This window comes from Branchiostoma floridae, chromosome 14 (genome assembly GCF_000003815.2).
Source record: "Branchiostoma floridae strain S238N-H82 chromosome 14, Bfl_VNyyK, whole genome shotgun sequence".
Taxonomy (NCBI): domain Eukaryota; kingdom Metazoa; phylum Chordata; class Leptocardii; order Amphioxiformes; family Branchiostomatidae; genus Branchiostoma; species Branchiostoma floridae.
In genome coordinates this window covers 12,532,528-12,551,836 of record NC_049992.1, presented here as the reverse complement: position 1 = coordinate 12,551,836, position 19,309 = coordinate 12,532,528, and the positions used below count along the sequence as shown (strand labels likewise).

Sequence of the window (19,309 nt, the reverse complement as noted above, 5' to 3'; positions counted from 1 at the left end):
TTTTCAGTCAGAACAATTACTAGTATACTATTTTGTAAATGTGCAGCGTATCACAAGTTCATGACTTAACCTGCACATGTTGTTGTCTGTATGTGCAGTGGAGAGAAGCTCACTTGTCCAAACAGAAGGAGATCATGAAGAATGCCTTTGAGCAGTGGCAGCAGTACAAGTCTGAATCTGAAAGGTCGGTTGAGATGCTTACTTCAGAGCAGTTGATGGTAGAAGTTTGACTTTTTAAATCATGCCTAAAATTAAAAAAAGTAAAAAACTCTCCAACACGAATCATCAAAATCAAGAAGGGATTGCTGGATTTTGATTTAGAATCACTGGTATTCTCTTTTTAAAGTGTTCAACTTGTTTGATGTATTGTTTGAATTGTTAGAGGAAGTATTGTAGAATGTTGAATGTGGTTGTTGCCCCTAAATGATTGACAAGTATGTCTTTTCACAGGTTGAAGGCAATGGTTCACATGGCAGACCAGAGACTCCTGTCCCGTACCTACCGGTCATGGAAGGGCTTACTTCAGACCATGCAGAAGTCTGCTGTAGCCAGACTACACTACAAGTAAGTACACACTACGTAGTACATGACTTATACACTTAATACAGACTAGGAAGGTGGTGGAAGTGGTGAAGGTGAAATATTCTGCTTGGAAAGAAAAAATGTATGAACTCATCTCCATAGTAGAGGAAGGAATACCCTTACTGCAAAAAAACTGGATCACAACAAGTGATCTGCACACATTATCTAGTATGGTCAAGACACTTGATTTTGGTTTAGGGTGTGTCTATCTGACTTATAACATTATCGAATGGTAACTTTACCAACCACTTACAACTGAGCACAAGGTTAGCACTATAGAAAAACAGGCTAGAATAACACAAAAGTCACTTGAATTATAGCTAAACCTGAAAAGTTATTTAAAAAAAAAAGCATTTCTTGCGTGATGGTATATGTGGCTTCGATGTTTAATGTTGGATGAAGTTCATGTACATTGTTTGTATATAACATGTATTGATGACATGTCTGTTTGTCCTCCCCAGAGTGACACTGCTCACCAAATGTTGGCACAGTTGGAGGATGTACTCAGCACAGAGAATAGTCAAGGACAGGCAGAATGACCTAGCTAGGTATGTACCATTAGTACAGCACTGAAACTGTATCCCCCTTGTTGGGAATCATTATTCTGAATAACTGAATACTTGTTTCAGAGATTCCTTGTCCATAACTTGAAAAGAGGTGACAATTCACATACATGTATACAAATGTATGTCATTGAGTCTATCCCCAAACATATTTATCTTTGTAACAAAACTCTTTAAGGAGTTGAGAATACTGAAGAATAAAAAAAAAATTTATTCACTTTCCACCCTTTCTTTCACAGAATACACTACGAGGAGAGACTTCAGAAGAAGACATTTGAACACATGAAAGCCATGCAGGTCAAATACCAGATAGCAAGAAACCACAGAAGGTACGTCTACACTAGATGATAAAGAGAATAGTGGGCATCATATAATTTTTGTATACGTTTCTATTTTTCCTTTTTGCCAAAAACCCAGCTGGGCCCCTGTTTGGAAATGTAACATTAGCCTAATGGGCTTTACTGACTTCTTACTCTCCTCCCCACCATGTGCAGCCATGTAGTGCTAGCCCAGTCCTTCCTCCAGTGGAGACAGCACACCCAGGTAGCCAAGGTACAGCACGTGCGGGAAGTCAGCCTGTGTAAGGAGCACTACAGACTGGCCCTGACCAGGGGCTGCTTCAGCAGGTGGAGACAGGAACTCAAGGCTGCCAGGGTGCAGCGCAGGAAACAACAGGAACATGTCAGGTACATGTACATTTGTCTTCCTCCCCTTTTTGCATATTAATTCATAATCATAGTTAGGATAAACCTGTCTCCAACTATATCTCTTTTGCATATCCATTCACAGCAAGGATATAAAAACTATCTCGGTTTTTCTCACTGTGTCACTGACAAAAGACACCGAATGGCTGTCTGATGACCGTTTCTGATATCATATCCAGTGTACAGAATAACTCTTTTTCTTCCTGCAGTATGCTTCTTTTGTACTTCGCCCCATCCTACTTTTGTTTAGTTGGACATAGCCCGTTCTTTGCTTCATTGCTTTCTTTTGGCTTTCTTTCCTTTTCCTCCTTTCTGTTTTGCTGAGCTACTTGTCAGCAATTATATCTGTACCTTGGATAATGCCAGACGTAATGTTGATACTGTGTTTATTTCTCCCACTTTAAGAATAGATCCATAAAGGTAACCTTCCCTTTTTGATTATTCTGATAGACGAGCCCTCCAAGTATGGATGTTACGGTGGAAGAGGAAACTCATGTACAGGCGGATCACTGACTCCATGGCCAGAAAGGTACAGACAGTCACTATTTTCAATGATTAAATTTTAAAGTGAACTCAGTTACTAACATTGTATCTTCTTTTAGTATTATTCAGTACCACGCATGCATGGTTGTAACAAATCTAATTACATTTAGTACTGATAATGTTGTTGAAAAGTCCTGTTGGATGAAAAGCTCATTGTTTGACACATTTCCTGCAGTCGCTGAAGAGAAGAGTGCTGTACAGCTGGCTGTCTCGTACCAAACAGTTGCGCGAGGGCCGGGAGCAGGCCTGTGTTGTGTTGCATCGACTGGTGCTGAAGAAATCCTTCTCAGCATGGAGGGAACATGTGCAGTATAGGGTAGACCTCAAGTAAGTTCTCTCATAATGTTTTGACACTCCATGTTGATACAGTAGGCATTGGTTAAATGACAAATATACAAATTTTTGTGTGCGTAAAAACCCGTATTGCAAAGTTCTGTTGGGAAAATTGAACATATTGTAAAAAAAATTGAAAAAGACAGCAATAAGTAAAAAATGCTGCTACAGTACTGTAGTTTCAGCTAGAATGAAAACATCACTTAATTGAAAGCTTAGTAAGATGATGTACATGTACACAGTGTATGTATAGTTTTAGACAGAATAAAAAAAAATATTACTTTCTTAAAAGCTTAAGAAGATGATGTACATGTACACAGTGTATTTATAAGACCACTATATTTTACAGGACAAAGATGCAAGTTCTCTGTGACAGTAGAGAGCACAGACTGAAGCTGGTCATCCTGAACCACTGGAGAGCACAGTTTCAGTCCAGACTGTCCCACCAACAAGCCAGGGAAATGTGGTCACTCAAATGTGTCAGGTATTACAGAATAAACCCACAATCTGCTAGAGATTTTTCAGATTTGACTGTAGAAGTTTTTTTATTGTTTACAGATTTTGATTTATAGTTAGGTGTGACGGGTCGTTAGGTGTAATATAACCAGCTGCTGCCGCGCCGCGCGCCTGCGAAGCTGGTGTGTTACGCCGAATGGCGGTTATACCGGCTATATAGATACAGATACAGATACAGACTGATGATAAAAATGAATGTTACAATGAAATGTAGTAGATTCATCATTTGTAGAAGCTGTTTAATTGCACACCCCATTCGCCACTTTATTTTGTGCAATTATCTTGGTGGTGCAACCATGCGAAGTTGTCTAGCTGGACTGCACCGGTTTAGGATTTGGGGATCCCATGCAAGTGTCTCGTAAACCGTTTTGCAGTTACATGTAAATGGCTTCTGCTGTATTTTTACAAGTTATGTGCAAATTGAATTCTTTGACTGACTTCAATCTACTTCTACAGAAAAGCCATACAGAAATGGAGATATGTGGTGCACAGAAAACACCTGGAGGTGTTGTTAGTCAAGACCCAGCCTCTCCGGGACCGGAGGGTGACCAGAGCAGCCTTCGGTGCCTGGCTGTTGGCTAAACGAGTGTCTGACCACGACCGGCTGAGGGTGGACATGGCCAGACAGGTGGTACAGAAGAACCGGCTCCACCGCATGTTCACTGCCTGGAGAATCCTCAACCAGCAGACTCAAACCATCGCTCCTCTGGCTGCCAGGAGGAAAAGGAGAGAGATTGTCAGGTACATGTAAGAAACATACTTCTTAGGTTTTGGATTGTCCTTTTTTCATTTCAGGTGTTGTATTCTGAATGAGATTGATCGGTCTGCATTTACTTAGCCATTAAAAAGACAAGTTGGCAACACTTGGCATTTAAACTTCCACCCCAAAACCTCTCTGTTAGTCGAGGGAAGCAACCTTATAATGAATTTCTAAATAGTAATTTGCAGTACATTCATGCCACCTAGCTGCCAAAACGTATACTGCAGCAAGGATACTGCATCAAGGTTCATTCCAGTAAAGCTGGTCTCAAATGAAGTTTTCACGTCACAAACTTATGCTTTGACACCACTTCCCCCATTTTGTTCCACACTTATTAACTAGATGCTATCCAAGATGGCGGCGAGGCTAACACCTCCGTTAGACCGCTCCGCTTGAGTGAACGACTTTCCCTGCTTTTACGGTAATAGGATCTGTCAAAGTACGTCAAAGTAAAGGTGGCACCGTATACAGCCACCCTAGTTACATTTTTAAACGTTTCTAAACGTTTCTAGAGCTTTATTAGCCAATTTCTGTCGGGAAATCAACAGCGCAGCAAAGAACAAAGACCAAGCGGACCCAAGCCGACAAAATGGCGAACGACGACCACAAGAAACGGACACCCGGCAAGCTATACAGCTTACTGGGAATAGCTAACGACGCAAAGGAAAACCAGATCATCTCTGCGTACAAAGAAGAAGTGAAGAAACACGAGAAAACTACCAACTCTACAAAGGACAAGCATCTCCTGGCCGCAGACCGTCAAAACTTCCGCGAGGTAAGCAAGGCATTCTATGTTCTATCAGACGACGAGCGTCGACGGCTTTACGACCAAACAAACGAAATCGCAGAGCCAGCGCAACGAGATAAGAAGGCCAAACCAGATGATAGTTACTTCATCCAGTACAATGAAAACAGTGTGACGGTGTATATCCCGGCAGATTCGGACAAAAAGTGGATAGAGATTGTGGAAACTCATTATAACATGCCAACTGAGAAGAAAGGAAAGAAAGGAAAGAACGGTGAATACGTGAACGGTAACCAGCTCACAGCGCCTTTCCATGACCCAGACACAGACGAACTCATTGGTACAGTAACTCTACACATCTATCATACTTGCAAGATCCTGGTACAAGGCCCAGCATGTTACCTCTGGGTAATGTACACCTTCGAAGAGTTGAAAAAGTCGATGGCATCAACATGTACGATCGCTGAAGTGGAATGTGAAGATATCATGTGCAATGAATGTAACCGCCCTGGGCCCGAGGATGCCGGTGTTATCCAGTGTGACATGTGTCATAACTGGTTCCATTATGCGTGTACTGGCGTGCATGAGTTCATACTACACGAGCTAATCAAAAATGTGGAAAGTGTGTTCATATGCAATCACTGCTCACTGGATAGCATTGCAGCTGACAGTGACACAGAGTCGCCCGAATCACGCCAAAACGTCGACCACGAGGAAACAATCCCAAAGATGACGTTTGGGTCACACGACCATGAGGAAACAACCCCAAAGATGACGGTTGGGTCACACGACCATGAGGAAACAACCCCAAAGATGACGGTTGGGTCACACACCAGTGCAGCGATCGATGGGAACAACAACGATAGACTTTCTATGCTCCAATGTAGTGTAGATAAGCTGGAGGCTATTCTGACAAACAGAATCGTTCACGAAAACGAGAAGTTTGACGCATTGTCTGCGCGCATTTCGCTGATTGACACCTTATCGTCGCGCATTTCTCACATGGAAGCTCTGTTGTCGAAAACAAAGGACACTCCCGCCGAGAAAATGGCAAAAACTAGCGACAGTGAAACACTAAAAAGACGCGTCAATGCACTAGAAGCAGAGAACAAAAACCTACGAAACAGAATAATGCTCTTGGAACAGAAAATCACAAAAAGCGGGGACCGCACCGTGAGTCAGGCGGACACCTCTCCAAAAACAGCTCCCTCAACAAGACAACATGAGTCATCAAACAACACCGCTGCAGCCGTGCTCACCATCCCCACTAGAAACAGATTCGAGGTTTTATCGGACGACACAACAGGTACAGAACAGATCGCAAGTGCGTTAAAAGCTATCCGCGGCAGCAGTCGGTCACAGTCCGGCACAGCTGATAACAACAAACTACAAGCAGAACGCAAGACAAAGGACCAATCATCCCACTCAACACGTAACAATGACCAGCCGCAGACACGGCCAGCGCCAAGGCGCTCAGGTGATAACAGCTTAGCAGAAATAGTCATCATTGGGGACTCAAACACAAAAGGCATTATCCCCAGCGTGCTCTACCCAGGTAAACAAACAGACAAACACTCAGCGATGACAGTTCCTCAAGCCATAGAACTGATCACAACAACGGTGTACTCGGATCCCAAGTGCATTGTCTACCACGTGGGGACAAATGACGTAAGAGAGGAAAGGGCGGCAAACGGTGTAACGGAGAACCTGAGACAGCTGGTAGCGACAACACACTCAAAATACCCCAACGCGACCATAGTTATGTCTGCCATACCGCCGAGAAACGACAAACATCTGATGGAAGTCATACGAGACGTGAACACTTTCTTGGATATTCTCAACCAAGAAACCTCCTATATCAGCCTGGCAGACAACAGCTATCTAGGGGAAAATGGTTCCATCAAGGCAACTCTGTACAAACAAGATGGGTACCACCTCAACAGAGACGGCCTTAAAGTGCTGGCAGCTAGCTGGAAGGCTGCCATTCATCCGACTGTAGGAATGGGTCCCTACAATAGAGGGAAAAAAAGGACCAGTGCTCCAACACAGTTGGCAGACCGACAAACCCGCTCAGAAGCAAGTCTCACGCAGACGTCAGAGCAAACCAGGCAACGCACATCTCAAGGGTGGCGTCTATCAAACCCAAACTCTGACTGGAAGCCGAACCCAGACTGGCGTCCGCACGACTTGCCGAATCCAGGCTGCCGCCCGTCCGAGCGACAGAACCCTGACTGGCGCACGTACAACCGACCTGACTCAGACTGGCGTGCATACGACCGACAGAACTCAGACTGGCCTACACACCACCACGACAGACAGAACCCAGACTATCGTCCACGCGACCGACAGAACTCAGACTGGCCTACACACCACCACGACCGACAGAACCCAGACTATCGTCCACGCGACCCACAGAACTCAGACTGGCGTACACACCACCACAACCGACCGAACGCAGACTATCGTCCACGCGACGGACAGAACCCAGACTGGCATCCACCGCTCAACACACCACTCCACGGAATCCACGGTTATGGCGACCCATACCTGGACTGGTTGGCAGGAGAGATGAACGGGCCGAGAACATGGTTTCAACCCCAGCGACACGAAGATCACCCAGCCTGGCGTCGCAGCTACAGAGGGTTCTAACCTCCAGCGCCGTATCCTTACATTATTCACGATATTTGGATAGCATACAGAACGATAGAAATGTTGTGATACTTAAAAGAATAATACATAAACGGAGTCTACAACTTCGCTGGATATTTGGATAGCATACAGAACGATAGAAATGTTGTGATACTTAAAAGAATAATACATAAACGGAGTCTACAACTTCGCTGGATATTAAGTTAAGTTACGTTAAGTATATGAGACCTTGGGTAGTATTAGACAAATGGAACAACAAGATATAGTAGAAACTTTACAAGTGTAGATGACTAAGAATGCTCCTCAGTAAGGTAGGCTTATTTATCGTAAAAGCAGGGAAAAAGTCAGTACTCTGGTTTTGCAAAACTATGCCTTACAGTTCATTGAATATAGGCTTTTGGAATGTACATGGATTGGGTAAGAAACTTGAAGAAGATAGTTTTAGAAGTAGATTAGAAAAACTAGATCTCTTTGCTCTTATTGAAACCTGGAGTAATGAATCATCAGAAGTAGACTTTCAAAATTTTCATCATCTCTCATCATTTAGACAAAAACATCAGAAAGCTAAAAGAAATTCAGGAGGAATCATATTTTATTTTAGAAAAGAAATTGAAAAACACATCAAAAGAGAACGGGGTACTTCTGAATGTAACGATTTACTCTGGGTTCGTGTATCAAAAGACCTCTTAGGTACACCCAAAGATGTTTTTCTCTGTAGTGTATATATAAGTCCTGTTTATTCGGCCGTTCATAAAAGAGCCGACGATTCGATTTTTGATGTCTTAGAACAGGACATAGAGCTGTTTTCCTCGAAAGGTTATGTGATTCTTGGGGGAGACTTCAACAGCCGGTTAGGTTCTCTGCAAGACTTTAATGAAGATGACCCCTTAGATTTAGACCTTGAACCTGAAATGCTCACTAATATAGACATCCCTAGAAACTTTTCCGATAGAAATCCTGCAAACGGTTTTGGCAAAAGCTTGACAAATTTATGCACCCAGTCTGACTTACGCATACTGAATGGGAGGATACTGGGGGATTTGAGTGGCAAATACACCTGCTACCAGCCCAATGGCTGTAGCACGGTCGACTATGTAATCGCCAGCAGTACACTATTTCATAACATCAGTATGTTCAAAGTACACCCATTAACAGACTTTTCAGATCATTGTATGGTCTCATTAAATATTAGGTCAGCATCACGTTCATTTGAACATGTAAAAGTAGCAAAATCAAATTCACGTCTTTTCCCAGAGAGATTTGTTTGGGGTCCAGACTCTACCCAAAAATTTATAGATGCATTAAACTGCCCGATAATCACTCAGAAATTAAAAGACTTCTCGTCTTTTAGTCTTAATAGTGCAACAACAAAAGCAGACTTAGACCAAAAAGTAAAAGAGTTTCAAGAAATATTAGTGACAGCGGGCAGAATGTCTTTGCAAGTAAAACATAAGAAGAAATCGAAACAATCTAAAAGAAACAAACGGTGGTTTGACAAATCCTGCTTTGAGGCGAGAAACGAGCTACGAAATTTAAGATATCTACTTGTGCGCAACCCAAAAAACCCGTTCATAAGAGGCAGTTACTTCAGGAAAAAGAAAGAATTTAACAAACTTATTCGAAAACGTAAAAGGGAACATGAAAACTATCTTTTAACACAACTACAAAATCTGCAGGACAAAAACCCAACAGCGTTCTGGAACCTACTAAAAAAACTAAAGAATGAAAAATCAACAGATCAAGAAGTCATACCAACAGATACATGGGTAGATCACTTTAAATCCATTCACAGCAGGTCTAGATTAGAGAAACAGGTATTTGACTACAATTTCGAGAAAGAAATATTAAACAAATTAAAGGTTTTACAAAAAGATAACACAAGTCAAGGACCCCTAGACTATTGCGTCACAGAATCTGAAATTTGCACTGCGATTCAAGCACTCAAAACCAAAAAGGCTAGCGGGGAGGATATGATAGTTAATGAGATGTTAAAAGGGGGAAAAATACTTTTACTGAGACCCCTCGCAAAGCTATTTAATAGCGTACTAGAAACAGGAACCTTCCCACAATACTGGTCGAGAAGCTATATTGTCCCAATACACAAGTCGGGAAGAAAAGATGATCCAAACAATTATCGGGGTATTGCCATCTCAAGCTGTCTCGGAAAATTATTCAGCTCGATCCTTAACAAAAGATTGTCAACTTTTATGGAAGAAAACGAAATATTAAAACCTAACCAAACAGGATTCAGAAAAAAATACAGAACAGCAGATAATATATTTATATTGAAAACCCTAATCTCTAAATACACACAGTCCGGTAAACGACTCTTTGCTTGTTTTGTTGATCTATCGAAGGCTTTCGATTCCGTTTGGCATCATGGTCTTCTATTCAAACTTCTCTCAAAAGGCATTTCTGGCAAATTCTTCGATATCATGAATAGTTTATACAATCAATCAGAAGCTTGTGTAAAGACCAAGATAGGCTTGAGTGAAACTTTCCCCATAGAAATCGGCGTGAGACAGGGCTGTGTATTAAGCCCCTCGTTATTTAATCTGTACATTAGCGATTTAGTAAATGATCTCAATACAGGAGACCTGGATGCTCCTATTCTCCATTCATCTCAAGTATCGAGTTTATTTTATGCCGATGACGTTGTTATCTTATCATCAAGTCAACGTGGCCTACAGAATGCAATCAATATTCTCGGTCTATACTGCAGCAAGTGGAAACTAACAGTAAACCTCAAGAAAACAAAAATTATCATTTTTAATAGAAAAGGAGAAATATTGTCAAACTTTAAATTCTATTTATTAGACAAAGACCTAGATGTAGTCTCCTCATATTGTTATTTAGGCGTGGTATTCACAGCGGGATGTAACTTCAGCACAGCCATGAAAACCCTCCAAAAGAAGGCGCTAAGAGCGATGTTTAGCATTAGAACAACTCTGGGCGAAAATAATCCCTCAGTATCACTGCAATGTAAGTTATTTGATGCATGTATTGTACCTATATTGTTGTATGGTGCAGAAGTGTGGGGCAATGCTGGTTTAAATGATAATTCCCCACTAGAGCAAGCACATTTGAAATTCTGTAAAGCTATCATTGGAGTAAGAAGAAATGCTAGTAACCTCGCCACAAGAGCGGAACTTGGCAGGTTTCCTTTGCGGATCGAGGCTTGCAGCAGGCTCTACTCTTATTATAGCAGGTTAACTAGAGAAGTACCAACAAATAGTTTACAATATCAAGCACTCCTTGTACAACAAGATCTACACCGACGTAAGGTACCATGTTGGCTTTCAAATGTAAGTAAGATTCTCGAGGAGTCTGGTTATGGGTACCTACTGTTGAACCAAGACTATAATATACCATCAGCTCAGTCGCAAGTGAAACAAAGATTGAAAGACATATTTCTACAGACTTTCTATTCCGAACTCAACTCTAATGGAAAAAAGGAAAATCAAGGAAACAAACTAAGAACGTACAGGAAGTTCAAAGACAGCTACGAAAGAGAACAGTACCTAAATATACATAATTTCAGCCATCGCCGAGCCATGGCTAAATTAAGAATTAGTGATCACCCTTTACAAATAGAAGTAGGAAGATACAACCGGACTCCTCCGAGTGATAGAATCTGTACACTTTGTAACGCCAAAGATATTGAAAATGAAGTTCATTTTGTATTGGAATGTGAGTTATATAGTGATATACGTAATTCTTTTATTAATGCCCTGAATTTTGATACACGAGCTAAACAGTTAGTAAAAGATGAGCTTTTTGTATACATAATGAAATCATCTGACAACATTGTACTGCAAAAACTCTGTGAATTCATATACACTTGTTTCAAGAAGAGAAAAGAGACATGTAAATTGTAGAATAGTATAGCATTACATATTTGACTATTTTGTAAACGATAGATGTACTTATAGTGTAGCATAGCCTTAGTTGTTCTGTCTCTCCCACTGCCACTGTAAAGATTCTTTACAGCAAAGTTTTATGTAACTACTGCATTTAGCCCATATGGGCAAGGTCATGCAAATAAAGATCATTGTCATTATAAAACTGTTACTTGATTGGTTGATTAGTAAATTGATTGATTGATTGACAGATACTGGGATGCATGGAGATGGGTAGTTCTGAGGAAGCAGCGTTGCCAGGCCAGCCTGGAATATTTCCGACGGCAGCAGCTCTCTGTGGCGTTCTCCCACTGGCACCAACGGTCGAACCTCCGACAGACGCAGCAGGCAGCAGAAACCAAACTCGACATGTCGAAAGTCAGAAGGGCCTTCCAAGGATGGAGGGGTGAGATATATCTTTTTATTGGTTTGCAGCACTTCTTTCGGCATTGTAATGTACTAATTTTCTTAGGAGTTAGGTCCGAGGGATTGTTTTTAAATTCTTGCTCATTGTTATATATGTACTGACTGTTATGAACTAATTTTCTTGGGAGTTGGGTTTGAGGGATTCTCTTGAAATCCTTGCTCAAACAAAGTTTGCTAAAAAAAAAACTGAAACAAAATTTGCACCAACATTTAAGCCCAATACAGTCCTTCATTGTTTGTCTCTCCTGAATGATAGGTCACTGTACAGTATACTGCTGCACTGTATTATCTCAAGTTTGTTAAAGAGTATATTTTGATGTTCAGGGCTTGTTGAGAGGAGACATGAGTTAGAAGAAAAGGAGATCCGACACAAGGCACAAGCTCTCAAGAGGAGGTTCTTACACTGGCAACAACAGGCTCAGCTCAGGGAACTACAGAGGGAGGTGGAACATGGCAACATGGTAGGGAAAACACAAATTTGTCTATTCCTTTTTTATGTTTTTACTAGGAAAATTTGTCAGTATCTTGTTGTGTCCCCTATTGTACATTTTGTAGTTAGTTTGTAGTCATACCCTTGCTTGTGTAGAAACTTTCTTTCAGTGAAACAGAACATTAATTTTTTATAATTTTAGTTGGGATTCTGTTTGCATTTTGTTACTTTTGAAGTTTTTACCTCCAAAGTCTGAGAACAAAAAGAAATGAATTTGTGTGTTTTTACTGTAGTTTCGAACAGTTTCAAACTTGTGCTTGATTTCCTTTATGCCCTGCCTGCATGCTGTTTGCTTCCAACAGTTTTTGACTCCTACCTTGTGTTGTGGTTTCCTCAGGCCCGTGCCCGTGTGCTGTTATCCAACGCCCTGAGCCACTGGCAGCAGTATGTAGCAGGACAGAAGAAGACCCGGGCCCAGTCTACAGACATACTGCAGGAACAGAGGGCTGAGCTGCTGCTCAGGTGGGCTCTGTCACAGTGGAAGGAGAGACTCAAGGCACAACAGGTCGCAAAGTAAGCACACATCTTACTTCTCTGACAGGACTACCAATTCTGCATGGATGGCTGTGAACATTTTACTTTTTGTTTGCTTGCCACAAATGTACTTATGATTGCAAGAAGGCATTGTTATCATGGTCAAGTTTCAACCTCCCCATGCTGAAGTAGCCTTTAAGCACCAATTTGTATTGCAGAAGGGAGAACTCTGAATAGAGTTTAGACCAATATACAAAAAATAATGACTGATTGTATTGCAGCCAGCACATTAGAACTTGAAAACAACATTGAAACATTTTTTACTTTGTGTTTCATATGCAGATTATAAGTGCTCGAAACAGTTTTGACCAGGGATTACAGTTGGCACACTATGGTGGAACTGGTTTTCTGAGTATTGATTTTGTCCCCAGGGAGTTCCGTCACACGAGGGAGGAAGACCACCTCCGGCACATGCTCCGCTCCTGGAACCTGCACTCCAAGGAGTCCTTCCGCCAGTCTGTGGAGCAGTTTAACCAGTCCCTGCTCAACATCCAGTCCTCCGTACCCAGCAGTGACCAGGAGTCCACAGCCTCGCAGGTGTCATCTTACGAGAGCAGCGGTTTCCATAGCAACACCACGGCGCCGCAGTGGTCCACCAATAGCAGCGCAGGTTTCCAGGGGGCGGGGTTCCATGGCGCTGTGGCTCCGGAGTTGTCCAACAACAGCAGCGGTTTCCACAGCGGAAAGAGACCCTCACTCACAACCGACCCGTCATCTGAGTCCAGCGACACACGCTCCAGCTTCCATCGCTTTCCTCACTGGTAAGTTTCTTGTATTGAGACAGTGGTAGCTTTTTAGTTTAGCACTTATTTATCTATTAAAAAGTGTGACAAATACATTACACAGACTCACAGACAGCATTGCTGATAATGCTGCTAAGTCTAGCACTTGCTTTTCGACTAGTAATTTAGAGTTCTGTTTCTACTGGTGTCTGTACATACAGGTAAGGGTTTGTGGTCATCTTGCATACCATTAGAATACTTTTACACTATGTTAAATGTGGATCTGAATTAAGTCAAAGTCAATTGTGATTAGATTACTTGCTTAAAGTATCACTACGTAGTAACAGTTATGTATCTTAGATACAGATGAAATCATTTCCATTCATTTTCATAGACTGAGTCTATTCAAAAGTTTCAGTTACCTTCAAGGGTTAGATTTTTTCTGAATTGTTGTTGATGGCTGAAAACTTTAATTTTCCCCCTACATGAACTTCTACAGCCATGCATGGGATGCTGACGTGAGTTCAAGTGAGGAAAGCTGCTCGTCGTTGGTGCCAGCCGGCTGGCCTGGACGGAGAACCAGCCAGTCTACCGAGTCCACCCTGAGTGGCTGGTTCGAGTCGGTTGGTGTGGAGATCCCTTGTTCATACCTTCAGGTAGGGGAGAAAAATCTGACATACACAGCCCAGTTGTTTTTTGTGTGTGTTGTGTTATCAATCGTGTACACTTAGTTTGGATGTAAATTCCCCCTGTAATGAATATCATATGTTACAGTTTGGAAAATATATTAAGAAAGAAGATGGTTTTAGTTTCATTGCTTTGTATGGAATTGTTTACTAAATTTTCTTCACAAAAATTAAACAATCTTGATAAAACCCCTAGTAGTCCTAAAAGCAATGCGACAGCTTCCATTGCATAGGAACAGAAACTAAATGTTGGATATTCTCCGCAATATTTTCTAATTCAAAACATTTTAGTCATGATCAATTTTCTTACACATTACCATAAAAATGTTTGTTTTACTAGGACTTCCTGACATCAGCCATCCTTCGCTGGCGTCACTGGCCGGTGAGCGTTGCCTTTTCCCAGTGGAAGGAGTTTGTGTGGAGACAGAAACAGCTGAGAGAGAAGGCGGCCCAGCTACAGCAGCGCTGTGCACATATTCACCTCAAACATGCCTTCAGGGAGTGGAGACACAGCACCAACAACTCTCTCAAGGCACACGCTCACAGGGTAAAGGCGGCTTGTCTTCTTTTCTTTTCTTTAAGTGAGGTTAAGTATGATGCTAGTTGAAGGAGCTAGCTGTAGAGTACTAATGGGGGCCGCCCTAAGACGGTTCCCGTCGTAAGACGGTACGGATTTTTTGCTGATCTTATTATCCATAAGTACACCGTGTTTGTTGCCACTGACTATGCTGATTACAAAGGTAAATAAACCAAATCCATGCACACAGCTTTAATTTGCATTCCAAGTATACTTAAACATATTTACTTCATGTGTAAAAAAAAAAACAGAATTCTAACAGTAATGTTGACAGTGCTGAATCACTGCGGTCACCGGCCTCTGCGTATTGGCGGCTCGTGTCGCTAACTATACGAACTCTTCCAAGCAGTCACACAACTGCCATGATACACATAAATAAAGCTCCAGAAAACACTATGAATATGGGTCTTCAAATGTCTGTTGAGTAGAAAAGCAACCAATAGGAAGCGACATAAACATTGCCACCATTGTACTCCCAAGGGAGTCCCAAGGGAGTGTGGCCGTGAAGGTGGCAGACTAGAGTACGCTCCAAAGATTTATTTGACTGTAACAAATGATTCGTGCTGTCTATGAAAATAATGATTGATAGAGATGTAGATGATATTTTCATATAATCAGACAGAGTTTTGTTGATGTTGGCGGTGTCTTTTTTTCGTAATGGTTTTTTTAGTTGGGCATTCACAATCAGTGCACGTGCATTCAGCCCATTGCCCGTAAAAACATCAGCTGGATTGTTCTAGGTACAGCCTTCCTCATGTGAGACAAGAAGTACATACAGTCACGATTTTACTGTCAAAAGAAAGCTAAAATATCATACTATTAATTTTTTTCTGTGTATTCAAATTTACCAATTACTTCTGAAGAGAGCAAAATGTAAAAAAAGCGTACCGAGTTAGGCACACTGTCCAGCGTAGCGCAAAATTGGAAGGTTACATACACGAAATTGTCTCACACAGTGTTTGCCGCTTGTAACACGCATCGCGAAAGGTTCATGAACCACATGAATGCATTTCTTATTCAAGTATGTTGTTTAGATCTATGTGTAAAAAATTCAGTCATCAAAATTTGACCACTCTCAGGCAACTAGCGATGGAGCGTCATGAGTTTGAGCGCAAGAAAAAGCGTACCGTGTTGGGTCACCTCCCGTTACTTTGCTATACAAGTAGCTCACATTTTTCGCCTAGCACACTGGGACATCCCTACTCTTTTTTGTAAGTGTGTTGGGTTCTTGACATTCTATGTATGTAATATCATTCTGGATAAGGCAGTCTCTGTAATGTTAGAGAAGATGCAATAAGGGATGATACAGGACAATGATTCAGTATTAAGCTCTGATAATATAATCAAAGGGATTTTACATCACTATTGACATTAAATTAAGGCAGTTTATAAGTCACTAAATGAATCTTAAAAGAAAACGAATAATCAGCAAATCAGGTCTGTTTCTCTGGAATAAAGTAACAGTAATTTACAGTAGATAAGAAAATTTATATCAGTTGGTGTTTCGCTACAGTAGATATTACATGTTTATGCTTAATGTATTCTGTACCACATGATTAAGATTGTTGATACATGTACGTTCCCCACACAGGAGACTGTAGTGTTGTCAGGCTCCCTACGTGCTTGGTTACAGTACACATCCTACAGAAGGAGGAAGGCACAGAAGAGTAGAGTTGCTGACAGACATGCACAGGACACACTGGTGTGGAGGGCCTTCTGTACATGGAAAAACAAGGTGAGCACTGGTAGCAAAAAATGAAAGTTACCTTTTTGTATCATCAAATCACTTTAGAAAACAGGATAAACTTTGAGTGTTCACTTTACATGTAAGTGTTGACACTATCTGCAAGAGTTCCTCAGTATTGTAAGGATCTAAGTTAGATATGTTTGTATGATTGTACATGATGTGTGCGTGTCAGATATATCTGTAAAGAAATAAAAGAGGAAAACCCAAATCCTGCGCTTCTTTCACTAACAATAGAACGATCCAGCCATCCCTCAAAACTAGCGACAGTGGATCAATGTACATCAATGTTTTTATGACGTTTTTGTTTTCCATCCCTACAGACACAGGCATTGCTATAGAATCAGTGTGCTCACAGAATAATCATGTACATTATTTTCTTTACACACTATACATATGTAACTGTACATCACTATATTTCAGATGGTTAACATTAGCTATTACTGGTAAGCTAACCCTGTCGCTTGTATTGCAGGCAAATGACCTTCGTCGTCTGCAGAAGATAGTTGAGATCTGGCAGGGTGTGATGAGTGAGAACCAGCAGCTGGACCGGCTGGCGCGGCAGGTGCAGGACCACATCCGGCTGAAGAACATGGCGCAGTGCTTCCAGGTGTGGGTGTGGCGGGCAAGGCAGCTGCAGCAGGTGGCTCGCTACCATCAGCACGTCACCGTCAAAAGGTGAAGTAGTTTTGTGTGTGTTAAATAAAAATCTGTTTCAATCTCTTTAATTACGACAACTATTTCAGCTTTAATGTTAAGCACACTGAAGTAGCCATCTTGCTACCAATTTTCTATTGGTAACAGGGTTAGGCAGCGGGAAAAGATTAAACGACTACGATAGTTTATATCATACTCCTTTGAGATACAGTTCCTGTCATTTTTGCCATTTTTGTATTTTGGCCAGTAAACACCTAACTTAGACCTTTATGACAACTATAGCTAACTCAGCACGTTAGAATTTTCAGTAGAGAACCAAAGTTGCAAATTGTCAGTAGTATTTCCACACTCCCATTGTAAAGAGAAATTTGTAAGGAACGAGTAGTATAATCTAGCTATAACAAGTCTTACTATCATGATTAATCCTACATATCCTACTTCTCCATCCAACAGACATTTCCAGGCCTGGCTGAACGTGGCCCGTGAGCAGGCCGACAGGAGAGAGAAGTGCCAGGCCTTCAGACAGCAGGCGCTCAGGAGCCGGTTCTTCCAGCTGTGGCAGCTGCGGCTGCAGCAGAAGCACCAGGTGCAGGCGAGGCACCTGCAGGCGGTGAGGCAGAGGATGAAGGATGTGCTGACCCAGTGGAGATGCTGGGCCGTGGAGAGGAGGGTACACAGAGCCTGGACACTGGAACTACAGGAGAGACAACAGAGGAGCCAGCTGCGTTCAACCTTCCACACATGGAGGATGAGAATGCTACTGAGTCAGAGGATCAAGGCCAGCGTTAACAATGGACTACTCACCAGGTAAACAACATGATAATCTGTTGTAGAAATATTTTAGGAAGAGGTACCATACTGGCACAACAATGCCTTAGGCTTAGTTAGGTTATAAACTTTAATCTGCATCATCGCCAAGACAATGTTTGGCCTGATGTTTGGCCTGATGTTTATATAGATGTTCACAAGATGTAAATCTTTGAAGAAAGGGGAAAGAGAATGAAAGAAAGACAGGAATAAAGAATTAAGCTAAAGTTGTTGATAAATACTACCATAATGTTTATGTATATATATACATGTATGTTTGCATTGTATATGTTCGAACCCTGGTAGACTAGCCCTACGGGCTAAAGGGTATCTCAATAAAGGAATGATCTGTTATAGAGTATTAGTGGGCATAATTAGAGTGCCTTGAATGTCATTCCATAAAGTAGATTTAGTTCCTTAGAACTTTGTCACGTCTAGGTATGATCAACAGCTTAACTGTAAGTTGCCATACTGTACATTGTCCTGTTACAATTGTCAAGTAATGAAATTCTTTTTCTTATGTCCTTTCCATGTAGTTGCTATCTGGCCTGGCATCATGTCACCCAGAGCCGTATCCAGGAGAGATGTAAGGTACAGGAGTTCCAGGAGCAGCACAAGAGCAGGCTGGTGGCAGGATCCTTCCATCACTGGAGGAACAGACAGAGGCAGGAGAGGGCACTGGTCCAGGTCTGGAAGAGGAAGGAAAGGGGGGCTCTGGAAGCTGCTTTTGATTGGTGGAGACAGAAGGCATTGGATGCCAGGTGTAAGAAACACAGGGCAGCCTTCTTGTTGCAAAAGGTATGGCATGTTAGCAACTGACCAGAATATATCTCTTTTAGTTCCACAACATTTTATGAAAATTTTTGGCATTGCCTTTTAGGGGTGTAGCCTTTTATTTTTGCAATCTTAGTTTTGTCCAACATCTTCAACTTTTGTATGATCTTCCTGGTCTAATTTGCAAAAAAGCCCTTGTAACAGCTGTTGGCAGATAAATGTATGCTATTTTAGACTATAGACCAAATTCTATGCTATGTTGATGAATCTGAGGAGTCTGACTCGTTTGTTGTTTGTTCCAGACGTTTTCCAAGTGGCAGCAGGTGTGTGAGGAGAACCAGCGAAGGAAGGAGAGGCTGCTGGGATATGCACTGCTGTGGCACCACAGGACCCAGTGGTGCAAGGACATGGAAGAAATGGCCAATCAGCACTTCCAACAGGTTAGAGACATGCAGATACAATTTACAAGGATGTAAAACTCTTGCTCATTGGCTTTCCCGTCAAAAGCACTTTGCTTTGGATATACGAGTTGATTTTGTTAAACTTTTTTCTCCATTACTTAAGACTTAAGACATGCAAAGATAGGTATTGATGTCAA

The 19,309-nt window shown here is 41.7% G+C and overlaps 2 protein-coding genes across 2 annotated transcripts in view; both read left to right on the top strand.

The window, feature by feature from the left end:
• LOC118430138 overlaps positions 1-13,509 on the top strand; it is a 30,896-nt gene extending 17,387 nt beyond the window's left edge. The window contains exons 8-20 of the mRNA XM_035840848.1: positions 99-184; positions 451-564; positions 1,044-1,130; positions 1,385-1,474; positions 1,640-1,831; positions 2,300-2,378; positions 2,568-2,719; positions 3,075-3,209; positions 3,698-3,982; positions 11,507-11,700; positions 12,045-12,181; positions 12,548-12,723; positions 13,116-13,509. Of these exons, the coding sequence (XP_035696741.1) occupies positions 99-184; positions 451-564; positions 1,044-1,130; positions 1,385-1,474; positions 1,640-1,831; positions 2,300-2,378; positions 2,568-2,719; positions 3,075-3,209; positions 3,698-3,982; positions 11,507-11,700; positions 12,045-12,181; positions 12,548-12,723; positions 13,116-13,509 (2,121 nt within the window). The remainder of the gene's footprint in view (positions 1-98; positions 185-450; positions 565-1,043; positions 1,131-1,384; positions 1,475-1,639; positions 1,832-2,299; positions 2,379-2,567; positions 2,720-3,074; positions 3,210-3,697; positions 3,983-11,506; positions 11,701-12,044; positions 12,182-12,547; positions 12,724-13,115) is intronic.
• Positions 13,510-14,003: 494 nt separating this feature from the next.
• Positions 14,004-19,309, top strand: part of LOC118430137 (protein SFI1 homolog) — an 8,683-nt gene continuing 3,377 nt past the window's right edge. Inside the window, exons 1-7 of the mRNA XM_035840846.1 lie at positions 14,004-14,122; positions 14,493-14,699; positions 16,321-16,464; positions 16,949-17,151; positions 17,584-17,937; positions 18,474-18,735; positions 19,014-19,184. Of these exons, the coding sequence (XP_035696739.1) occupies positions 17,000-17,151; positions 17,584-17,937; positions 18,474-18,735; positions 19,014-19,184 (939 nt within the window). The 5' untranslated portion in view covers positions 14,004-14,122; positions 14,493-14,699; positions 16,321-16,464; positions 16,949-16,999. The remainder of the gene's footprint in view (positions 14,123-14,492; positions 14,700-16,320; positions 16,465-16,948; positions 17,152-17,583; positions 17,938-18,473; positions 18,736-19,013; positions 19,185-19,309) is intronic.